Below are 17,772 nucleotides of genomic sequence, written 5' to 3'. Positions count from 1 at the left end.
AGAAAGGAAGGGCCCTCTTCTGGGGATGCATAAGTCTGAAGCATTATTTCAGGACCTTTGCTGAGCAGTGGCTTTTTTTTTTTTTTTTTTTAAGCTCCATGTCCTTTATTCTATTTGTATCCTGTTTCAGACAGTATTGGTTACATGTGGCTATTTAAATATGTTTCTTTTCAATTGTGGGCTTCATTGTGTCTGACTCTGCAACTGCATGGACCTTAGTCTGCCAGGCTCCCCTGTCCAGGCAATAATGCTAGAGTGGGTTGCCATTTCCTCCACCAGGGGATCTTTCTGACCCAGGGTTTGAACCTGTGTCTCCTGCATTTCCAGCTTTGGCTGATGGATTCTTTACCACTGAGCCACCTAAGTTTAAATCAGTTTGTATTAAATGAAGGAAAAAGTTTAGCTCCTGAGGTTCACTAGCCACATGCCAAGTCTCAATAGCCATGTGTTGTTAGTAGCTATAATTCTGGATGATGCAGATAGAGAATATTTTCATCACCTCAGAAAGTCTACTTGACAATGCGGCAGTCTAGACCGTACTATTTCTCCAGGATGGCTTGCTCTCAACAGGACGTGAGATTTTTCTTTTAAATATTATAACAGGGCTCACCAGCAGCGGCATCTCTGGTGACTCAGATGGTAAAGAATCTGCCTGCAATGCTGGAGACCCAGGTTCAGTCCCTGGGTCAGGAAGATCCCCTAGAGCAGGGATTGGCTATCCACTCCAGTATTCTTGCCTGGAGAATTCCATGGACAGAGGAGCCTGGAGGGCTACAGTCCATGGGGTTGCAAAGAGTAGAGCATGACTGAAAAACTAACACTTTCACATTCATCAATAAATTATTTAACTCCTTGTAATAAAGATAACAGACTTTATTTTTCTGGGCTCCAAAATCACTGCAGGTGGTGATTGCAGCCATGAAATTAAAAGACGCTTACTCCTTGGAAGGAAAGTTATGACCAACCTAGATAGCATATTAAAAAGCAGAGACAGTATTTTGTCAACAAAGGTCCATCTAGTCAAGGCTATGGTTTTTCCAGTGGTCATGTATGGATGTGAGAGTTAGACTGTGAAGAAAAGCTGAGCGCCGAAGAATTGATGCTTTTGAACTGTGGTGTTGGAGAAGACTCTTGAGAGTCCCTTGGACTGCAAGGAGATCCAACCAGTCCATCCTAAAGGAGATCAGTCCTGGGTGTTCATTGGAAGAACTGATGTTGAAGCTGAAACTCCAGTACTTTGGCCACCTCATGCGAAGACTTGACTCATTGGAAAAGACCCTGATGCTGGGATGGGTTGGGGGCAGGAGGAGAAGGATGATAGAGGATGAGATGGCTGGATGGCATGAGTTTGAGTAAACTCCGGGAGTTGGTGATGGATAGGGAGGCCTGGCATGCTACCGTTCATGGGGTCGCAAAGAGTCGGACACGACTGAGCGACTGAACTGAACTGACTGAATAAAGATAACACGTTGGTATAGATAGCCATGTTGTTGTTTAGTCACTAAGTCATGTCTGGCTCTTTTGCAATCCATGGATTGTAGCCCTCCAGGCTCCTCTGTCCTTGGGCTTTCCCAGGCAAAAATACTGGAGTGGGTTGCCCTTTCTTCCTTCTGAATGGTGTTTTAAGGAGAGAAGTGCATGATATTCTGCAGATGATTTTGACTCCAGATGTGGTGACAGCACCAAAGTTCTCCATCGTTAGATTTCGAAGACAGTGTTGCATTAGACCAGGAATCACTTTTATTGTTTTTAACCACTCCCAGGCAAGTCCCATGGTATCTTTTCATTTGTTTAAAATATTCCCTTTTTCTCTACTTTGCATGTCATGTGATCAGTGTAAGTGACCAGGCTACCAAGTACTGGAGTCCAAAAATATGGTGCAATTGGAAAATATTCGACCCATAAAAACCTATTTCAAATGACAGACACTTTCAACATGGCAGCTTCTCCTGCTGAGGTTTGAACCTTTCCCAGCATTTCTCAAGTGAGGTCTATGTTGTTAAAAAGCAATACCCTAGCAGAAAGGCAAAAGAATACCACTTTCCAAAATAATGCTGCGATAACTCTGATACAGAGTTATCTCCGCCTGCAATGCAGGAGACCAGTGTTCGATCCCTGAGTCGGGAAGATCCCCTAGAGGAAGGACATGGCAACCCACTCCAGTATTCTTGCCTGGAGAATCCCATGGACAGAGGAGCCTGGAGGGCTACAGTCCATGGGGTTGCAAGAGTCAGACACGATTTAGCAACTAAACCGCCACTACCAACGATATTGGTCAATTTCCAAGAAGACTGCCTTAGAGATCAGACTTTACTGGCCCTCGGGCTGTTTCTCAGAAGACCAAACCAGATATTCCGTAAAACCAGTGGAGATGGTGATGGCCATCAGCCCTGAGAGGTACAGCTCAGAGCACAGAAAGAAGGTTCTTTTTCCCACACCAATGATGGGTTGCATCCGTGCTAAACTCCACCTGCAGGGAAGTTCACTGTTGGTGACCCAGTTATGAACAGGAGAAACTGAAGCACGATCAGCCACCTCACAGGGGTAGGAGGGAGACCAGGGGAACCAGGCTAAGATAAACTGTTTCTTCTTGCAGCGTCCTCTGCCGTAGCGCTGTGACCGACGGCAGGGGTCGCCTCGCCGTGTACGAGCTGTTAGCAGATGCGGACGTTCGGCTCAGAGCCCGGATGGCCCAATTCCTTCTGGTATGCTTCTGTTTTGGCCGCTGATTTTTAGAAAAAAATTTTTTTTATTGATAAGCATATATATTTCTAAAGCTTATTGAAGTTTTGGCTGTGTTTGCATTACATCTATAAAATTAACCTGCAGAGAATTGCTGGAGTTACGATGTTTATTTCCCATCTAGAAATCTGTCTTGCCCCTTCATTTGTTGGAACCTTTTCCTATAGCATACAATAAAGTTCAGTCATCAAATCTGGACATGTTTCACAAAATTCCATTTAATTCATTTTTATTTGTTGTTACTATTATGAATGAAATATCTTTTGTCAGTCTATCTCCTAATCTATTATTATTGCTGGTATATAGAAATGTCATTAGGGACTGTTTATTTTCTTTACACTCTACTCTCTTATAATGTCTGTTAGCTTCTTTGCAGATTCCTTCAGAACTTTCAAAGTTGCAATCACCTGGTGGTATTTTTTCCAGACCATTGTTGCTCTATTTCAAGAAGAGTATTTTCAATTAATTAGATATATATTGTTAACAGTTAAAATGCTAGCTTTTACAGATTACCCTTTTAATAGCATAACTTTAGTATTGAGAATTGTGATAAACAGAGACAGTGGGATCTGGGCTAAGAATGGGGTACTCAGATTTATAATAAATATCTCAGAGAACATAAGATTAAGTATGAAGCAACTTCCTGTTACTGCTAATATTAAGCATGTATCACACCTGGGAAATGCCAGGCCAGCCTGTTCTAATATGTTTTAAATATTTGTGCTTGACAGTATTAGAAATGAGCTTTCTCTTAAGAACTACCTGGAATTCATATTTTAAAAGTTATTATATGTTATATAACTCAAGACTTTTCTTTTTTTAAGGACAACTTTCTTTTTTGAACATAATGAGCCAAGTTAATCTTAACCCTTTCATCTTTGGAAATTGTGATGGGGCTGAAAGTTCTTCTTTTAAGCACAAGTTTGCCCTTTCTGAAATAGTCAGATGTCATTCAGAGTCAAGGCTGGCTAGAATAAAAGCTCCATGAAAGCAGGAGTGTGTCCATCTTGGTCTCATACGATCCCCCAGTCTCAGTGCCTGGCATATAGTAGGTGTTCAGTTAAAGTCTGTTGTTACTGAATAGCTTTGTGACCTAGCCGGTTATAGTTATTGATTTAAAATGAAAAGTGGTATTAAGTTATTGATTGAGTTTCTTCTGTGACTCAGAAACTAGCTCTGGAGACAGAGTTCAGATATGCCTGCGATACTAGTCCTCCTCTATTGAGAAGGGTTATTTATAGCAGGAGCATCCATCTTTCTGAACAGCAAGCTCCCCAACTGCCCACCACATCCGCCTCTCCCTGCCTAGGGGTCTGAGGAGCCAGCATCAGCCCAGGGCAGGAGAGAAGACACTGTCCAAAGTTGCTGACAGAGTTGTTTTGAACTTTCACATGATTTTATTTGTTTATATGATTATTCCAGGAACAATTTAATCAGTGATCCTGTATAACAGTAAAAGAATTTGTGTCCATGTAATGATGCCATAGAGAATGCTATCTTATGATATTTACTGCTGTAAAGTGATAGTTTTAATTTCTCTGGATGAATTCTTAGCTGTTTTCTTTGAAGTGCATGTTTGGTCATAACCTTGACTTGGGTGATAACTGGCATGCACCTTGTTATATTTGTTGGACAGCATCAAATTTGTATCATACCCATTGAAGAATTCTCAACAGAATATTTGAGACCTCACGTCAAATGCATTGCCAGTTATGGGCGATTTGTTAATCAAAGGTAATGTGTTTCCTTCCTTTATCCCTTGTTTGTGCTTAGTGATACTTAATGCTTTTTAGATTATGCTTTATATTTCACTTTAGAAGTAATCCCAGGCCAAGATGCTAAAAGCTGGTGGTGCATTTTTTTTTTAAAGAGCTAAGTCATTTATCCCAGCAATTTTTCCAGAATTCCGTAACATCAGGAAGCTGACACAGTAGCAACTGGGGGAAATGGTTAAGCCTTGTCCTTGAGGGGAGATACTCTGATTTCTATTCTGAGCTCTCACCAAGATCCAGTCTGTTCCAATCCTTTAATCTCTGTGTCTGAGACTCTTCATTTAAAAAACCATGAAAATAATGACCCATCTCACAACTATGTTATGAGAATTAGGTAACTAATGATTATTGGGATTTGGGGAAGGTTATTTGGATGTAGATTCAAAAATTCTTTAGGGACACAGTCATGATATCTTATGCGTCTTTATGGAAACCACCAAGACAATAAAATCTGGCTGTGCCTGAAAGAAATGATAGCTGTTTGTTCTCTTTGTTTTTATATAGCTTTATGTCAGCATTGATGTTTAGAGGTGAATAATGTTTCATTCCATTGATCTCATTTAGCAATAAATTTTAGTACTAGAGAGGGAAGTTTCAGTAAGTTTCCATCTAGCTCCCTTTCCTTCAAAATTAAGATTTTTTTTTCTGTTCTGAGCTCATTGTATTAGGCAGGCAACTGGGATATTCTTGGCCAATCCAGAACACCAAATATCTTTGTATAAAGATCTCTGCAGACCTGTGGTTCTCTGGATCCGTTTTTTTTTAAGATTTTTTTTTATGTGGACCATTTTTAAAGTCTTTATTGAATTTGTTACAGTACTGCTTCTGTTTTATATTTTGGTTTTTTGGCCACGAAGCCTGTGGGATCAAACCCACACTCCTTGCATTTGGGGGTGAAGTCTTAATCTCTGAACCGCTAGGGGAGTCCCCAATTTTTTTTTTTTTTTGGCTGCACTAGGTGGTGTGTGGAACTTCCCAGCCAGGGGTCAAACCCGCATGCCCTACAGTGGAAGCGCAGTCTTAACCAGTGGATCCCCAGGGGAAGCCCTTCTCTGGGTCCTTCTGATGCTTAGAGTCTGTCTCTTCACCAGGGGACAGTTCTTTGGGTTTGGTTATTTTTCCACATTCTGTTTTCCAGCGCCTTCTGTGTCTCCCTGCCCCCCGAAACTCCTCCGACAGCACTGATTTTGGATGTCCCGAGTGGTGGATCTTCCCCTCTCGTGCCTGAGGATCCTTCACCTCCTGCCGATGCTGTTCTTGGGGTCACCTTGAAGGCCCCACAGGTAGGGTTACCCCGAGTGTGTTTCTTCTGAACTGGTGGTTCTCAAAGTGTGGCCCCCAACCAGCTGCATCCCCCTGGCAACCCCTGGGGAACTTGTTAAGAATGCAGATCTCCAAGCCTCACCCCAGAACTGCTGAGTCAGAAACTCTGGAGGGTGGCCCAGGAATCTGTGTTTTAACAGACTCCTCAAGGGGTGTTGGCTGCCCCTAAAGCTTAAGCACCTCTGTTCTCAACTGTGGAGAATCCCAGGAATGAGGCTTGCAGTTAGTTCTGTCTGGGGCCAGCCTATCCCAATGCGCTCTTTCTCTCTTGCATCTCTGTCTGGACAGTCATTTGGCAATTTTTCATAACCCATCTTAGGATACGTCATATTTGCATGGGCTACTGCTACTTAACATGGTTGAGTTTATTAATTATCTTCTTAAATGAGAACATAAGCACTTTTAGAAATCTAACAGATTTTTTTGCAACCCCAATTTGTAGGCAGGAAATTCCCAATAAACATGTATTGATTAATATCTAGAGCACAAAGATGAAATATATGAAGGGAACACACTTTTTTTCATCATAAAACACAGAATTGCAGGACTTAATGTTTGTTCTGATAACATATCTTTTTAATCCTAGAGATGGCTCATGTCGTTTCATGTTGCATTAAGATAGGAAATAAACAGATTTGGGAGAAAAAATTTCATAAGATCCCATATGGAGTAGGCAGCCTAGAGTAGTAGGGGGAAATTAATTACAGTCATGACAATAGAGTTCTAGTCCTGGTTTTGCTATAAAATTAGTCCATGACCTTTAGTAAGTTACTTACCCTCCAAGGCCCAGCTCTCATTTGAAAGATAATCTTTTATTGTTGCTATTCTTGTAGTTTTTTAATTATTGAGGTTTGGAAAGACTTATTACTCACATGGTGAGGCTTTCTGGGGAGAACCTGGCTCACACACAAGCCTGAGTGAGTGTTGGAGTCTGACCCTGGTTTTCATTATGGTTAGGCAGGGGCATAGTGGGGTGGGGGTGGGGGTCCAGGTGAGGGCTCCCTCTCCCATGGGCTAGAATTCATGGGGTTTGAACTTCCCAGCTCTGCCAAGGGATGAACACCTGGGCTTTCTTACAGCTTGTCCAGCTGTGGGACAAAAGGCAAAAGATGAATGATGGAGCTTGAGAACCATCAGACAGAAAAAATGGAGTCTGACTCTTTGTTACATGGTGATTACAAGTAGTGCTTGAATGCTGGGAGCATTCTTGTTGCCTTTTGCACACAGAGCATGCATTTCTCTTGTGACGTACCTAGAAATGCAATCGCTCAATTATATGTTTGATAAAAACCACATATAGTTTCCCAAAGTGATTGTACCAAATGAGACTCCCTCTAGTCTTGGTTATGGTTGTCCCACTGTTGGCTTGTCCGTTCTGCAGCTGAGAGTCATGTGGTTGGTTTCCAGTTTGTGACTACAAATAAAGCTGCTACAAAGACTCAAGGGAAGGCTTTGTGTGACTGTGGGTTTTTCACTTCACTTGGGTAAATTGTTGTTGTTCAGTCACTAAGTCATGTCTGACTCTTTGCAACCCCATAGACTGTAGCATAGCCGACTTCCCTGTCCTTCACTACCTCCTGGAGTTTGCTCAGACTCATGTCTATTGAGTCGGTGATGCTATCTAGCTCATCCTCTGCCCGCTCGCCCCCTTCTTTTGCCTTCAGTCTTTCCCAATGTCCCAGTCTTTACTGGATAAATACCTGCGTTGTTTTGATTTTTATTCTTGAAATATCCTCTGATTCTAATTAGTAATAGCTCTGCAGCTTGAGAAGGTTTTTTTTTTTCCATCTAGAACCAGGTGACCCTTCGAGGACTAGTACCACGCCCAGGTCGGTATGTCATCATCGTCCATTTTTATCAACCAGCACATCCCACATTCCCGGCACAGGTGTCTGTGGACGGAGGACAGCTGCAGTCAGGTGAGCTACGGGGAGCAAGGCAGGTTTGGGGGTTCACCTGTCCTGGCAGGGGTATGACAGGACTGCCTCCCTCTGCCCCCAGGTATCTTCCGGGCCTCTTTTTGCCCCCATGTGCTCGGCTGCCAGGACCAGGTGATCGCTGGAGATCAGGTTGAGTTTGACATCTCGGAGCCGGAGGTGGCCCTGACTGTGACGATTCCAGAAGGAAAGTCCTTAGTTTTGGTGCGTTCTGCTTTTTCCTCTCTTGCTCTTCATGTGTTTGCCTTGGTCGGCTGCTCTGTGTGTCTGTTCTGGCTCATGAGAGTAATTCCTCCAGGGAATTGAAGCCATGTTCATAGAAAAATGTTTAAATATTACAGCTGCCTTTAGCAAAAAAAGGTCTGTGACAATTAAAATCAAGGGAAATCAGAATACTAGAGAAGCGACTGGGAAGAAAAAACTCCGCTGCATGAGCCATGTGAGCTGTCTCTCTGTCTCCATCAGTCCCTCCTCACGCTCATCTGATAAGTCTCTCTCTGAGGCATTGAACACTCCTTTGTTCTTGAAACTATCTTGTTTTGGCTCCCATAGCTACTTTCTCTTGGCTTCCCCTGCTTTCTCCGGTGCTCCTTCAGTGAGTTCTCTTCCCCTTCATCCCTTCCATGTCAGTGTTCCCTTGGGCTTGACGCTGAGACCCCTTGTTCTAAGGTTTCTTTTCATGTGACGTCATCTGTGCCTATTGATCCTGTTCTCCGCTCTGGAGGAATGATACCCACCCCTGTGACCTCACTTCTCATCTTTCCTGAGCTCTAGGACCGTCTACTGTGCATCCCCATAGCCAGAGCGCTCACAGGTCCCTCCAGCTTAGCCTGTTACCTGCATAGACCCCAGGTGCCCTGTCCCCTATTTATCACCTTGGCTGGTGAAACCGTGGTCACCCAATGCCTGTGAAGCCTCTGAGGGCCAGCAGACCCTGCCCAGGCCTGCCCTGCGCCCTCCAGTTATTGCTCCTGCCTCCCTCTCTCTGAGGATGTCATCTCAAGGACAGGGGACTGACTGTTCATTTTGTATCCCTGTGCCCGAAACACCCTCTGGCACAGGTGTTTGGCAATGTTTATTGAACTGAATAACCTGAGAGCAATAGCCTCTGTAAACTGTCAGTGGGTGAGTAGTTGACGAAGATGGTTGAAATTTCCTGCAGCATTTGTTACTGGTGTGATCTGATTTATACAGGTACAGAGAATACAGGGCAGTATTTTTAAAGACTGGGGCCACAATTATTCATAATAGAGTATCTGATAGGACAGGCATTTCAGGGGCAAGCCACCATATGAGTCTCCCTATTGGTCCTGCCGTTTCAGTTTGCTTACTCTCTAAAAATACAGAATGAGGACTTCCCTGATGATCCAGTGGTTAAGACTGCTCACTTCCAATGCAGGGGCTCAGGTTTGATTCCTGACCAGGGAACTAGCTTCTACATGCTGCAACTGAGAGTTCGCATGCTATAACTAAAATGATCCCAGATGCCCCGACAAAGATCAACGATCCCTTGAGCCGTGACTAAGACCTGGCACAGCCAAATAAATACGAAAGAAAAAGAAATACTTAAAAATATAAATAAATAAATAAAAATACAAAATTCTACCCCCTGGAGATCCAGGGTCATCCCAGGGATGGATCACATGGAGCCCTGGACATCATAACAGGTCCTCGTCTCCTGTCCACTCCAGCACCCAAGGCTCCTGCTCTTCTGAGCAGGTGCTCCAGGGGGTCTGTCCCCCCAGCTCATTATCATTTCCCAAGGGGGAATGTGTCCTGAGCTTTCAACACTGAGTTACAGTTGCTTTGTGATTCTTTTTTTTTGTAAGTCCTGTTTCACGTGGTCTTGGACTTAACAGTAAAGAACTCTGATCTGGCAACCCACTCCAGTATTCATGCCTGGAGAATCCCCAGTGACAGAGGAGCCTGGCAGGCTACAGTCCATGGGGTCACAAAGGGTCAGACATGACTGAAATGGTTTAACACAATCTTAGTGAAGAGAAAGCATGGTGGAGCAATGGGTGTGCCGGGCTGCTGAAAATCCAAAGACATGCCAACACTTTCCCTTATTTAGGTCCGTGTCCTAGTGGTGCCTGCAGAGAATTACGACTACCAGATCCTTCACAGAAAATCACTGGACAAGTCACTGGAGTTTGTCACCCATTGTGGAGGAGACAGTTTTTATATTGAGTAAGTATCACTTTGTGTGAGGGATTCCTAGGTGGCACTAGTGGTAAAGAACCTGCCTGCCAATGCAGGAGACACAAGAGAAGCGAGTTTGATCCCAGGATCAAAAAGATCCCCTGGAGGAGGGCATGGCAACCTACTCCTGTATTCTTGCCGGGAAAATCCCATGGACAGAGGAGTCCTTAGGGTTGAAAGAGTCGGACATGACTGAAGTGACTTAGCATGCACACATTACTTTGTGGCATGGCCATGGGAGGCCTGAGGCTCTCCCACTTTCCCGACCAGAGCAGGAGGCCCGGGGAGGGGTGGCCCTGGGGTCTGTCTTCCTCTTCTGGGTGCCCAAGGGAGCAGCAGTGCGTCCCAGATCCTCGGCACACACTGACCTGTGTATTATCTCATTATGTACATTTAGGCGGGATTTCCCTCTTCAACTCTGATCTCAGCAGATCACCCCCAAGCCAGGATTCACAGGCTGCTTGGGGGTTTCTCTTCCTCTTTGTTGCTTCCTGTCGGCCAACTCGGATTCCCGAAAGATACCACACAGGGTTTCCTCTCCTGCAGGGCATATCAGCCCTGATTCCCGCTCTCCTTTGCCCTCTGATCAGTGGGGAGTATTACAGAGGGCTGGGCCTCCCTATCCTCCCTTGGTGGGTTCCCGGATGCTAAGAGCCTAGAACAGCCCTGAGTATCAGTTCCTGTCTTTCTCTCCTGCAGACCCCTCCTCCCTGCCCCCTTGTAGGTTTCCTGAGGAACCTGGGCCTCCAGAGGGTGGAAACCTCTTGTTCAGAAAATATTAAGAGCAAGGCCCCTGAGGTCAGACCGCTGTGGATTTGAGTGCCTGCTCCACCCTCCATAGCTCTATGGCCTCAAGAATGTTGCTTAACTTCTGGAAGCCTTTGTCGTCTTACCTGTGAAATGGGACTTCGGCCTGATTGGTTGGGTGGTTATCAGGTTGTTGTTCAGTCACTAAGTTGTGTCCAACTCTTTTCGACCCCATGGACTGCAGCACATCAGGCTTCCCTGTCCTTCACCATCTACCAGAGTTTGCTCAAATGTCCATTGAGTTGGTGATGTTATCTAACCATCTCATCCTCTGCCGCCTGCTTCTCCTTTTGCCTTCGATGTTTCCTAGCATCAGGGGCTTTTCTAATGAGTTAGCTCTTACCATCAGGGGGCCAAAGTATTGGAGCTTCAGCTTATGAGGTTAATGAGGTGATGGGAAAACTTTTAACGTACATGTTCAGTAAAAGTTGACAATTCACCTCCTCCTCATTATTATCCTAATTGGTATATCAGAGTACATGCGGGTATAAATTTTTTGGTGACTGCTGTATTGAGATAGAACCTATATACCATATAACTCATCCTATAGGGGAATCTTCACCCTTTTATTCCAGCCCTGTGATGAGTCCTGAAGTAGATGGGGATGGGTGGGTGGCTGTCAACCACTGTAAGTCCAGGGGTGGGGTTTCCTCTCACTTTTTCCTAGACTCCAGAGCCCCTCTCCCAAAACACTGCTTGGTGGGGCGTGCGGGTAGGGGATGGTGGGACCATTTCTGGGCATGCCTCCCAGGATCTCACTGTGCATTCTTGTTCCCACAGCCCCCAGAGAGCTTCTGAATTCTGTAAGAACTCTGCCAGATCCCTGGTGGCCCTTTACCACGAGGGCGCACTGCCTTGCGAGTGCCACCCCGCTGGGGCCATCGGCCACCCCTGCAGCCCCGAGGGCGGGCAGTGCCCGTGCCGGCCCCACATCATCGGGCGGCAGTGTACCCGCTGTCAGACGGGCTTCTACGGGTTCCCGCACTGCAAACGTAAGTGCACGTTCAGGGCCGCCAAGGTCATCTCTGGTCCAGGCGGATGGAGCCCACCCAGGGCAGGGCCTGTCCAGTTTCACTGTGCTGGAGACTCACCTGGGGATCTTGTGAGAGTGCAGATTCTGAGTCAGGAGGCCTGGGCTGGGGTCTGAGAGTCAACATGTCCCGCAGCCACTCAGAGGATTCCCAGGCCGCTGGTCCAGGGACCACACTCTGAGTAGCAGGCTTCTAGAAATGATATATTTGTGTCTCCCGGGCTAGGGGAGCCAGGCCCTTGGCAAAGCAGGTGAAGGGAAATAACCTTAAGCTTCAAAACACTGGACAGCTCAGCCCTCTTCCTAGTGGGATGGGTTAGGCTTCAGTTTTTGCAGCCTAACCACCAAAGCTTAGTTGAGGTGGGAGGAGACCCAGGGTCAGAGGGCACATCCTCACTGAGGAGGCCGTGGATCTTTGTCTAAGAATTGTCATGCCGCCCTAGACAAGGGGCAGCCCAGGCCATGTGAGGGGTGCAGAGTCGCCGTGTGGAGGCCAGCCTTTGCCTGCCGCAGGCCCCATCCCTGATCTTGGGCCTAGTGCCCTGGGTCGACGTGAAGGCCCTTCAGGGAGACTGAGAGGAGCAGATCCTCTGATGAAGGCCAGAGCTCATTTTAGAATGACACACAGCCTCAGCCTGGGGGTGAGGGGGCGGCTCCTACAAGTGTCTACCTTGTGGTCAATAGGTCCAGTGATGCCTCACTCAGCGTCTACACGCTTTGTCCACCCTCAGCATTGGATGTGGTTGGTCTTGGCCCCAAGAAAGGAGCCTTTCAGATCAACCACACTCAGCGATGCCATAATGAAGGAAAAACAAGACCTTCCTCCCAGACACCCTCTGGAAGCTTCTGGAAATCCTGGCGGTGCAGTTTTGCTGGAGGTCAGGGGCGTCTAACCCTTACCCTCTTCATCCTTGGCCAGCTTGCAGCTGCGGCCGGCGCCTTTGTGAGGAGACGACGGGGAGGTGCCTGTGTCCTCCCCAGACAGTCAGGCCCCAGTGTGACGTGTGTGACGTGCACTCCTTCAGCTTCCACCCCTTGGCCGGCTGCGAAGGCTGCAATTGTTCCCGGACGGGAACCGACGGGGCCGCCACCCTGGAGTGCGACAGGGACCATGGGCAGTGCAGGTGAGGCCTGAGGGGGCTAGCCTGTCGCATCCTGTCCTGGGAAGGGAAGCTGCTGTCGGCCCCCACTTGGGTCCTCGTTTGCTTCCCGCTTCAACACTGCTCGATGGCGCTCCCCACCCAGGACGGGAGTGGTGTGTGGAGTAACTGGTCCCTGGGGCTCAGGGTAGCCTGGCAGAGCCTGGGTAGGCAGGTCGCTGTTGCCTGAGGTCCCAGCAGCCTCACTGTCCTCTCCAGCCTCGTTCTGTGTGTGTACGTGCCACGTGGATGATAAAGTGATCGGCTCCATCTCCTGGGTCATCGGGTGGGGAACACCTCTCGGCCTGTACTGAGGTTTGGGCTCCGAACCTTCTCTCTCACAAGCTGCTAGTTTTGTTAAGGATGGTACATGATGAAGTCTAAAATCCAGATCCTGCTACCCTGACTCAGACAGGCGAGCTAGAGGCTGTGTGTGGGGGTCTCCACCTGGGAGGGGTCGGTTGTGGGGAAGGCGGCAGGGTGAGCAGTACCTGTTGGAGAGCCTGGTCTGGGAGGGGGGCTGCCCCCGGGCCCCCCGCGCACAGCTGCTGAGAGATGAGAAGGAGAGGGCGGCTCAAACAGATGCTGTGGGGCCAAGAGGCTCTTCCAGCAGATCTGCTTTGCATATGAAACCAGAGGCTGGTGTCACGTGATCCGGGTGATCAGCCTGATCTCTGCAGGACTGGAGAGTAAGCACAGGGGGTGAAGAAGAGGACCCGTCTCCTAGAAGAAGAGGCTGGAAAGAATCCCACAGGGATTATGTGGCAGGGAGACCGAAGCAGATCTTTTTCCATCCAGGTGTGTGTGGCGTGCGCATGTGCAGGAGACAACATGAGGCTCGGGTCCCTTCTGAGTCCCCTCCACATCCCCGCCATGCCCACCCCGGGTACCGGATGTCTGGGTCTGCGTCTGTGATCTGGGCGTGACAGCCGGGAGGGGCCGTGGCTGCTGCTGGCAGGCGCCCGCACCTCCAACTCCCCTGCAGCTGTGTTCATTTCCTCAGGCCGCTCTGACAAATGACCACACGCTGGGTGTCTTCAGAGTCAAAAGGCTAAAGTCTGAAATCAAGCCGATGGCACCATGCTCTTCCTAAAGGCTCCAGCAGAGACCCTGTTCCGTGCTTCTTTCCTTCCCGCCTTGTGGACAGTCCTTGAAATTCCTTGACTCTGCCTCTGTCGTCTTGTGGATTCTCCTTGTGCATTTCCGTCTTCACATGGGAGTCTCCTCTGTGTGTGTGTCTGTGTCTTTTCTTTCTTCTTTTAGCCTTTGATTTTTTTTTTTCACCTTTTCTTAGTTGAGGTACAGTTGATGTATAATATATACATTTCAGGTGTGCAACATAGTGATGCACAATTGTTTACAGTTATATATCATTTATAATTACTATAAAATATTTACTATATTTCCAATATTTTCTAAATTGCTGTAAAAAATATCCTTGTAGCTCATTTGCTTTTCTATAATAGTTTGTACCTCTTAATCCCCTACCTCTCTTGTGTCCCTCCCTCCTTCCCTCTCCCCACTGGTAACCACTAGTTTGTTCTCTGTATCTGTGAGTCTGTTTCTGTTGTTTTATATCCACTAGTTTGTTTTATCTTTTTAGATTCTACATATAAGTGATAGGCACTATTTGTCTTTCTCTCACTTATTTCTCTCAGCATAATGTCTTCTGGGCTTCCCAGGTGGCGCTAATGGTAAAGAATCTACCTGCAATGCAGGAGACCGGGGCTTGATCCTTGGGTGGGGAAGATCCCCTAGAGAAGGAAATGGCAACCCACTCCAGTGTTCTTGCCTGGAAAATCCTATGGAACAGAGGAGCCTGGTGGGCTACAGCCCACGGGGTTGCAAAGAATCAGACACGATTCTGAAGCGATTTAGCATGCATGCACAGTGCCTTTCCAGTCCAAGCATATTGTTGCAATTGCAAAATTTGATTTTTTCTTATGGCCAAGTAGTATTCCATTATATATATATATATATGTATACCTGTGTCTTTCTTTCCTTTTAAGAATACCAGTGGTATTGAATTAGGACCTGCCTTACTCCAGTATAACCTCATATTATGTCTGCAAAAGTCCTCCTCCCTAGGTCACATTCTAGGTACTGGGGGCTTAGAACTTGGATGTATAGCAGCAATGTTGACTTTTCCTGAGGAAGGACCCTTAACCACACCTGTGGTTGTTGCTTCATTCCTAGTAGTTTCTTTGTTCTTGGGGAAGGAAGCTGAACGAGAACTTGAGTCACGGAAGATTCCAAGACTTTAAAACCACAGGTTGTGAGTCTTCCCTGAGTCAGCTTGGTTGTCCGTCCTTCTCAGACTATGGGCTTAAATGGAATGTGACTTGCACAGAGAATTTTGAGGTGATACCAGAGAGTTCTTATCACAGTTAATGAACATACATTAGGATCTGTTCCCTCTGGTGCATAAGCTGTTCTCTAGAAGGAAACCAGGGACTTAGCTCATTACTAGAGACTTTGGGTCCTGACTGCACCAGTGGGCCTGTGAAGATGTCTAACCCATTTCCAGTAAGTCCTGGTATCTAAGGACAGTGATACTCAGCGGAAGCACAGACTTCTACCAGGACCTGTAACGATGCCACAGAACAGAAGGGTGCACTGTGCAGGATTTGCTTGCTGTCTTGTGGCCGGAGAAGATGCATAAATGGGAAGCTCAAAGGGCCTCAATGTGCCAGTCATGACCCAGTCAATGCAGAAGAAGAGAGACCAGACTAGACCAAAGAAAACTGAAGAATTAGAACTGGCTTCAGCACATTATAAAGAAATTATCTTCCAATTAAAAAAAAAAAAAGAACTGCCCTCGGAGAAGGAAATCCAGGGTATTATAAAAAGGGAACTAGGATTGAACAGATTGAACTAGGAATGATGTTCCTTTTAATATATTTGAAAAGCAAATCAAAGGAAAGAATTCAACATCTAATTGTTCAGAGGAAAGAACAGTCTGACAAATAAGTGGAAGAAGCAGAGAGGGAGGTGTTAGCATTAAAATCCTTCCCCCACTCCAGGGAGTAGGAATCTGGATAAAAACAGATTGCAATTTTTAAAATAGATAAACTAGAAGACTCTATTGTATAGCACATGGAACTCTGCTCAATGTTATGTGGCAGCCTGGATGGGAGGGGAGTTTGGAAGAGAACAGATACATGTATATGTATGGCTGAGTCCCTTTGCTGTTCCCCTGAAATTATCACAACATTGTTTGTGAATTGGCTGTACCCCAATACAAAATAAAGTTAAAGAAAGAGAGATAAAACAAGGTTCCATTTGAATAGGAGAATGAGCAATGTATAACCTTGGGAAAAACAAAGAGAAAACCAGATGGAAGAGCAAGAGGGGCAGATAAACAAGGAGAAGTGAAATGAACAGTCACTGGGAGATGGAATCCTGGCAGAGTACAGAGCCCAGGACACTGTAGTGGCCTCAGTCGCAGCTGCATACAGTGTCCCCATATTTAACTGAAAATAAAAACTCACTAAGCTGTAACTGCAAACCAGTCCAACAAAGTTCCATTTTTCCATAATGACTTCTTTACTTTTTCTTTTGAATAGAGGACACCCAAGGGAGGAGATTGGGGCTGAGACTGGAGGTTGGGGAGCCATGTACGTGGGTAAGAGTGAGGACCCCGAGGAGAAGGTGTAGACACACAGGAGGGAAAACAGGTATGGGGGTCCCTGTGATTAATCATAGGAGGCAAAGGAGCCACAGAGATGGAGAGGCAGTTTTCAGGCAGGAGGAGAAGAATTCACTGTCTTAGAACCAGTGGGAGAGTTTTAAAAGGGATTAGCTGCTCAACAGAAGAAATTGCTGTGAACAGAACCTCACACACAGTTTCTCAATGTTGCTGCCACAGAAAAAGGAACCCGAGAATGCATTGAAAACTATAAACATCAGGGCTTCCCTGGTGGTCCGGTGGTTAAGATTCTGCACTTCCACTGCAGGTGGTGTGGTCTCCATCCCTGGTCAGATACATTAAGATCCCACGTGCCCTGTGGCTCAGCCAAAAAAAGAAAAACGCTTAAGGCATCATCTATGAGAGAGAGATTTACTGTAGGGTTTTAGATACAAATTCTAAGGAGTGTTTAACAAACCTTCACTCCCCAATGACAGTTGAGTAGACTAGAAAATGCCTAACTCAGAACTGAGGCAGGCTGTATAGTAGTTTTGCCCATGCCCGAGGGAATATCAGCAGGAATGGAATCTCACTGACCTGCATTGCACCCAAATCAAAAGGTGAAATTGTTTTATCTTGTTTTATCTTTTTGTTACCAAAAAGACTGTAATCACCTAATGGGATGACATATCTACCCATGATCAAAGTAGATTTGTCATGAATGGGCCCTTGGCAGATAATGTAAAAAAAACTTCAGTTTATTACATGACTGTAAATTGCACAAATTACCCATGATAATTCCAGTGTTGATGCCGAAAAAACTTTTGACTGCCTAAAGGATTATTTCTTTAGAAAACATTAGAGGAAAGAATGCTCCCACCACCTCTGAAAAATTTCCTAATGAAAATGAAGAATGTATTTAGAGGAACCTAACATTCAAGGAAAAGAAATAATCAAAGATAGCTGGAAGCGAAAGTGTGAATGTGTTAGTTGCTCAGTTGTGTCCGACTCTTTGTGACCCCATGGACTGTAGCCCACCAGGCTCCTCTGTCCATGGAATTCTCCAGGCAAGAAAACTGGAGTGGGCTATGAAATTATGTAAATTATGAAAGTGTGATAACACATTTATAGGAAACTTGGAAAATACAGAACAAGATTACATATAGTTCCACTACACTGCTGCTGCTGATTC

General features: G+C 46.0%; 1 protein-coding gene across 2 annotated transcripts in view; it reads left to right on the top strand.

The window, feature by feature from the left end:
* Window positions 1-17,772, top strand: part of LAMA3 (laminin subunit alpha 3) — a 250,418-nt gene that overhangs the window by 130,334 nt on the left and 102,312 nt on the right. For both annotated transcript variants that reach the window (XM_043889262.1, XM_043889260.1), the window contains 8 exons: window positions 2,597-2,705; window positions 4,379-4,476; window positions 5,653-5,797; window positions 7,630-7,756; window positions 7,839-7,978; window positions 9,849-9,964; window positions 11,564-11,775; window positions 12,733-12,937. In XM_043889262.1, coding sequence (XP_043745197.1) covers window positions 2,597-2,705; window positions 4,379-4,476; window positions 5,653-5,797; window positions 7,630-7,756; window positions 7,839-7,978; window positions 9,849-9,964; window positions 11,564-11,775; window positions 12,733-12,937 — 1,152 coding nt within the window. The remainder of the gene's footprint in view (window positions 1-2,596; window positions 2,706-4,378; window positions 4,477-5,652; window positions 5,798-7,629; window positions 7,757-7,838; window positions 7,979-9,848; window positions 9,965-11,563; window positions 11,776-12,732; window positions 12,938-17,772) is intronic.

The sequence above is a fragment of the Cervus elaphus genome, chromosome 27 (assembly GCF_910594005.1).
Source record: "Cervus elaphus chromosome 27, mCerEla1.1, whole genome shotgun sequence".
Taxonomy (NCBI): domain Eukaryota; kingdom Metazoa; phylum Chordata; class Mammalia; order Artiodactyla; family Cervidae; genus Cervus; species Cervus elaphus.
The sequence above is the reverse complement of the archived record's forward strand: the minus strand, read 5'-3'. Positions and strand labels throughout refer to the sequence as shown.